The 7,386-nt window shown below is 38.5% G+C and overlaps 1 protein-coding gene across 2 annotated transcripts in view; it reads left to right on the plus strand.

Annotated features, from left to right (window-relative positions):
* Positions 1–6,944, plus strand: part of LOC150077709 (alpha-tocopherol transfer protein-like) — a 45,897-nt gene extending 38,953 nt beyond the window's left edge. For both annotated transcript variants that reach the window (XM_090384240.1, XM_090384239.1), the window contains 2 exons: positions 6,019–6,132; positions 6,367–6,944. In XM_090384240.1, the coding sequence (XP_090240366.1) occupies positions 6,019–6,132; positions 6,367–6,579 (327 nt within the window). In that variant the 3' untranslated portion in view covers positions 6,580–6,944. The remainder of the gene's footprint in view (positions 1–6,018; positions 6,133–6,366) is intronic.
* The last annotated feature ends 442 nt before the right edge of the window (positions 6,945–7,386 follow it).

Raw genomic sequence — 7,386 nt, forward strand, 5'->3', positions numbered from 1 at the left:
ATTAATGTACAAGAGAAAAAGAGTGGAAGAGAGAACTGACCCTTGGAATTCACCAGCATTAGTGGAGAAGTTAGAAGACAAATAGCCATCTACAGTCAACCACAGTGATTCGTCAGAGAGAAAACTAGACAGAGACTAAACTACAAAAGCCACTTAGAAAACTAAAGTTAGAAAACATAACATGCAAGTTTATTTAGAAGATTCTTATGCCAAGCACGATCAAAAGCCTTTGAAAGGTCAAGTGTTAACTGCTGACTGGCACTTACTTGACAATGTTGTGCTTGCCTTTGAGAGATCAAGTGCAAAATTGCATTGCACTTAACCTTATAAAGCCAAGTAGGCATATGATACAAGAAACCAAGCTTATACATCATGAGCCAAAACAAAAAAAAAATACCCTTCGTGTCGCACACATCCATTCGCTCCAAATGTTTGTCTAGTTCTGCCTTGATTTATTTAAGCTGTCAGATTCTACAACAACAAATGGAAGTTGGTTCCAACAATCAGCCATCTGCTAGCTAAAGGCACATTTCCGCATATCTATTCTACGACTGATTCCCCATTTTGAATTTATGTCCCCGCAGGTGAGCAAGAGGAAGAATCCCAACAGCATTGAGCTTGCTCAAACTATTAAACGCCTTATACACCTCAATCAGATCAACTCGCAGGTGCCTAGTTACCAGACACTGTAATTTGAAAATCTTCAGCCTTTCTACAAAACAGCACCCCTTTCTTCCACTCACCAATCTTGTTGTCCTTCTTTATACTCGTTCTAGCAACTCTACATCCTTCCTGAAATGAGGCCTCCAGTCCTGTACACAGTACTCTAGGTGTGGACTGACCATTGCTTTATACAAGGGGTTATACGAGAAAAATTGCTTTTGATCATTGAGAATTGATGAGCTACTCTTGCTGACCATCTGCACTGCTCAGAAAACTTTGTATCTGACTACACAAATACTCCAGGAACTTTTCATTCTCTAACCACCCTGTGTGTAGTACCACACAGTTGATATGTTACACTGCGGTTACTGCTGTCAATATGCAGTACTTTACATTTGTCAATGTTAAACTTAAGTTGCCACCTCTCACCCCATCTGCTCTACATTTCTTGATTCTGGTGCAGTAGCGAACTGTCATTAGAGCCATTAATAACCCTGCCAACCTCGTATCGTCTGCAAGCTTAGACATTAAGCCTGATATACTTTCATCAATAAATACAGAAAACAGCAAAGGACCCAACACTGAACCCTGTGGGACTCCACTAATAACAGTAGTTCACGAAGAGCAATGTCCATTGAATACCACTCTCTCTCTCTTCTCCCACTCAACCATCTCTGTATCCATAGCAGAAATTTGCCTCCAATGCCACACTGCTCCAATTTTTACCGAAGTCTTCCGTGTACAAAAGTATTAAAAGTTTTCCTAAGATCCAAATATATGATATCAAAATATTTTCTTCACATTCAGTTCCTCTGTGACTACATCTTATTATCCAATCAAATTGGTCAGACAAGACTTCCCTTGAACTAATCCACGCTGTGTGCGAGCTATAACTAAGTGTATCTAGACGTTCCAGCAGTGCTTCTTTAACCAGTGCCTCCATTAATTTCCCCGGAACAGAAGTTAATCTGACATGACTGTAATTGCTTGTATCACCCTTTGTGAATTGGGGATACATTTGCACATCTCCAGTCAATGGGAACATCCCCAGAGTCCAAAAAAGTTCTTATAATTATGGCTAAGGGTTTGTTTGCTTACTTCCTTTCCTGTCTCCTTCAATATAACCGGGTTGATCCCATCTACCACAGGTGCCATTTTATGTTTATCTTCAATAATTTTTCCTTCAATCTGCTCTCAGTTATTAAAAAAATCATTGAACTCAATACCATAGTTTAATACACCTCTGGCATTCCCCTCCCTGAATAACGCCTCATGTGTGAATGTAGAAGTAAAATACTCATTTAGTTTGTTAGCCACCTGAGCAGGATCATCAATTTATCTCCTCCTGCTAGAGTTTACATAGCTAAAGAGCTCTTTGCTGTTTTTCTTTGCGTCCTTTGCCAAAGATTTCTCGTAATCTACCTTTGCTTGCCTAACCTCTGTTTGTGACTTGAACACAAACCATAACATGAAGGATCACTACTGATAGTCAGATCAAGAGTATTCCTCCCTCTAGTTGCCTCCCGAACATGCTGATGTAGAAAACAATCATCCAATAAATCCACAAAAGCCTTGCTAATGTGCGAGTGACCAACCCCTAAGTTCCAGTCAATATCTGGGAAACTAAAATCCTCCATTATAAGACTCTGTGATTTACTGGCCCACTCTATTTCTCTGTATAGTTATTTATTATACTCATCACAGTCATAAGCCTATAACACACTCCTACGGTCATTGTCCCTTTACATTGTTTATGTCACGCCAAACAGACTGAATATTGCTCTGTCCACCCTTGTCAACTGGATACACTTCCTTAAATTCTTAACTAACAACATAACCCCTCCCCCCCTTCCTAACTTATCTATCCTTTCTAAACACATTGTACTCCCCAAATTTCAATTCTGCATTCCTCATGTCTGTGTGACACCACGTCTCTGCTATCCCAACAATATCTGCCTTTGATGTTTTGAGCAATACCTCAAATTCATCCAATTTATTTACCAAACTCCTAGCTTTGGTGTACACGCAAGTATACATGCACCTGTACTTATTCACAGCTACCCTAACACAGCCTTTGTATTTTCTTGTTCCGCAATGTCTCCTAGGAGTTTCTCCGAAATCCCCGACTCCTTATTTTCCAAGCTGCTGCTCATTCCAAAAGAAGCAGTACAAAAATCACTTTCACCTCTTCCAGCTTCTACTGTTAATCTTATAATTTGTGAATCCCCTCAAGCTAGCAGTTTTTCGACCCACCTAACACTGCCTCGATAGCATCAGCAAATATTCTTGCACACGTTTAATTTAAGTGTATCCGATCCTTGTAGAAGCAGTCTCTTCTGTTAAAAAGCAAAAACCATGGTGAGAAAAATTATACCCCATGAGCCTTGCACAATCCTCCAGAGCCGAATTGATCGACAAGGCTCTCATCATATACTCCCTCCTATTTTGTCTGGGCAGAATTGCAAACACTTTCAAATTCAAGCGTAACTCGCGGCTTTTTTTCAACATTGACCTGTTGTTGCTGTTAAGTAATTCCTCTATTCTCCTACTCTTAATATCATTGGTGCCAACGTGCACAACAGTATCAAAGTTTATACCCTTAAAAGATGATATCTGCTCTTCAACGCCATCAACTTTTGTCTCTGGCAGACATACCCTTGTCCTGTTCCACCTAGTTGTTAATGTTGGTTTTTATGAGTAAAGGTAAAAAAAAGTATTGACGACTAAAATCATGTTGCCCTGTGTACAGTGCCTATAAATCGCGCGTGTGTTCTCTAGGCGATTTTCTGTTTGCGGGGCGAAAAACCACTAGTGTCAGGGGGAGAAAAAACTATGCTAGCCTCGCCTGAGACCGATGAACGATAATGCAGGAAAACAGGCAAATCAACCAAAGACTACACTCAATTTACAGATACATTACATAAATCGGTATATAGGAGAAATGAAATTCTGGGTGACTCTAATAAAATAAGTTGAAAATTTTGAACGATAATTGGACGGGAGGGCTTTGTCAACCTTTTATTGAACTGGTTTGATAACAAAAAATTTCCAAGCAGAAGAGAAAAGACGCGACACAGAACAAGAGTAAGTTCTGAAACACAGGTTTTAAGAACAAAAGGAGAAACTCAAGCAGTGCGTGGAACATTCTTATCATCAAGATTTATCAAAATCTTTCTGACATACTTTTGAGGAAGACAGCAGGAAGCGTTGAACTGAGTGTACTATATTTTTTTATTATTATATTTAGGCCACCCGAATAATTAAATTCATCTGCCGTGCTGTGTCTTATGTCTGTTAATTGCGGGTTTTCTATGGTCAATTTGTCTGTTTGCTAGACGAAAAACCCCAGTTTCTGGGGGAAACCTTGCAATCTACGCCTGAGACCGACTAACTCAGTCACGGTGTGAAAAAAGCTCATTAAAGTTCCTCGAATCATCGACGGGATTCGAACCCGGGTGTTTTCCACACGGTGTGGGGAAAACGCCCGGTGGCAATACCACTGGACGGTGACAATACCACTGTGCTACCCACTCAGATGAATTGAGTGTACTAAGAATGATGGAGGTGAATTTCCAATATCATCAATACACGAGTTAAAAGAAAAGTAGGATGCTAACTTGTCACCTTTATCTTTTGCTGAATTGGCAATAAAACCGTCTAGTTTAGAGAGAGGGGGAATAGAGATGGACAAAAGATGCGGCCAATAGCTTTGGAAAGAGACCAGATATGCTCGGCTACTATTAGAACAAGAAACAAGTTTTTACTCTTATCCTGTTCGAACTCTAGTTTGGACTGATTAATAACTGCTTTGCAATTGGTGCGAGCTTTGGTGTAAGCAGAAAATGAACTTAGAGATTTGCAAACAAACCAATTACGATATGCAGCGTTCTTCTCTTAAATGGCCTTAGCACATTTATTGGAAAACCACGGTTTAAACAAAGGACAAGATTTTAATGTATAGTGTGGAATAAAGCATTTCATCCCTACAAGAATAGTTTAACTGACACGATCTGAGCAAACGTTGGCATCAGAAGATCTAAAACAGTAATCCAGCTAAAGAAAAGAAGAAATAACATCTAGAATATTATCCCCTTTTGCATTCTTGTTTTAACAAACAACACCATGTTCCGAACAGCTAAGGCAGAAAGACTCCAGCAGAGAAGAGACCATCACCAAGTTGTGAACCCGGGTGTCTAGAGGACCACTCACCTGGACCGTGTATTTGTAATGGTTGTTTGTGGGAGGAAAAGATCAAGGTTGAAGGTGTGTGGATAGGTTTGTCTGATATTTTCGTTGGTAAATGAACAATCTGTGAGAGGTCATTAGTAATCGTAAAAGCCACAGCATCTCGACTAACTACATCCGCGTGACTGTAAAACGGTAGCCATCTGGTGTTGTGAACAGTATAATAACCAAGGAATATTACTTCACCCTTAAGAAGGTTGGACTGGATACCTTCGTTAAATATCGAACCTAGAATGGCCTTCAGTAATACCTCCTTAGTTAAATGGACCTATGGTAAAAAGGGGAACTGAATTCTGTTGAATTGTATCTTGTTGGAAATTTCTGCTAGAAAGTATTTCTTATTATATTGTTTAATAATAGTGGTACATTCTGCCATCTATTTCTAAAACCTGTAATTACTTTAGTCAAAAAATTAGAAAGGTAGATCCATGTGAATGCAGAAGAACTGCTTTCTTCTCACCACAGATCTATTAGCTTGTTTCATAGAAAGGCCAGTTGCATCTTATTTACTGGCAAAGTACATATGAAGTTTGAAGACCGGAAATACACACAGTGGTTCTTTCATTTCATTTCAACCAACCAATTCAAACATTTGAGGCGCCTCCGTAGCCATGTGGGAAGGAGCTGCAGTGCGTAGCACACGCTTCAAGATCAGACCGTGGTTTGAGCCGGTGACCACCAAATACGGAGGAATGACCACCGCATATTCACGGAGCAATATGGCCTTATTTACTAATGCTCTTAAAAACCAAATAACAAACAAAACATACATTGGAATTTCAACAGGTGCCGATTTTGCGTAAAGTCCAACCTCGAAGAAATATAAACAAAAATATCCACTTAAATTACTTACACAATGAGTTAAATTTGCAACGGCAACCTGGGCAACCCTTAGGTATGATTAAAAAGCATATTTTCATTTTTATTAACCCAATTTCAGAACAAAGCAAATTTGAAAGAAAAAAAAACAGTATGGGAAACACAATCAATGTGGAATTATGCTTATTTTGTTTAAAATAATGGAACTTTTGTAATTAAGTTTAATTAAGTCTTTATGTAGCGGCACATGTGATTACCATCACTACTGCTAAACTTCTACCTTTCTTTTAGAATGGCCTTCCATGCCGTGTAAAGAATTTCCACATTATGCATCAATCGACTCTGTTCACTGTTCTCTACAACACTGTTTTGAAGCTCCTGCTTAGCAAGAAGCTCCAGAAAAGAGTAAGCACTCATTAAATTAAAATTTAACATTAAAAATTGGTTCCCATCCCTCAAAACACTGTTATCTGAAAACAGCAAATAAGAACAGAATACTTAAAACTCCCATGATTTCTCTTTTATATTATATGTCTACTTTTTTAATGCACTATTAAGTTTTTCTTTGAATTTTAAATTATTTTAGCTCTCTGTAACTTTTCTGTCTTTTAATCCATTTTTTTTCCTTCTCATTTTCAGTTTGTTCTTCACGGAAGTGACTTCGATTCTTTACATCAATATATCCCACCATGCTGTTTGCCATCAGAGTATGGGGGCACTTTGGAGCCTCTCGATGGAATGGCATTGTATGAAACAATACTGAAATGGTGCAGTGAGTGTAGTTCGTTCGAGAAATATGGCTACCCAACCACCAAGGGTGAATTAGCTACCGATGGCATCGACGATTCGTGAAAATCATTATCGAGTGCAAAACACTCACCATCTTTCCCCGATAGGAAGATCTTTTTCCATTCAGATTTAGCTAAATTATATATAAAGCTAAATTAAAGCCAATAATAAATTATAATCGAGTTGCAAAATCGAATTGAAATTGTTCAGCACAAGCAATTGATCGAAATGCAAACGAGAACATGTACACATAATTTTGTTTATAGGTGTAGGTGCAGTGGTGGATAAAAAAACTGCATCACTTGTAAATTTTGCAAATAATGTCTTTTGCGCTGAATTGTAGGTTGCAGAAATATTCGAAATGCATTTCTTAATTGGGATATATATCTCTGTGAATGAAATCCAATAAAAAGACTCCACCTGCTATACCTACTTGCCATAAATATCTTTTCTAAGTGTAAAATGCGCAATTAATGGAAATATGAGAAATCACGACAACCAAACATACATTTTATTGCATTTACGTGTACAAACTGAAATGACAAATTAACGTGATTGTATTATGTACTGCAAAATAAGTCCTCAATATTGTTGTTCCTACTCGAGCTGCAATTTCAACCTTGCAACGATCTGGCATAGAGTTAATCAACTTCTTGATGTACGGTTGCCCAATTTAGTCGTACGACACCATTAAAATGCTCTTCTTCAGTTGAATCTTACTTGCTGGTTTCTTCTGAGAAATTTTGGACTACATTATGTACCAGCAATTTTCAACGGGGTTCACATGTGGACTGTTGCTGGGCCAGCCCGACACTGTAATACCTGCATTTCTGAGGTATGGCTGCATAGTAGGGAAGAAAAAGGAGGAAA

The sequence above is a fragment of the Mastigoproctus giganteus genome, chromosome 11 (assembly GCF_048544385.1).
Source record: "Mastigoproctus giganteus isolate SK-2022 chromosome 11, ASM4854438v1, whole genome shotgun sequence".
NCBI lineage: Eukaryota > Metazoa > Arthropoda > Arachnida > Uropygi > Thelyphonidae > Mastigoproctus > Mastigoproctus giganteus.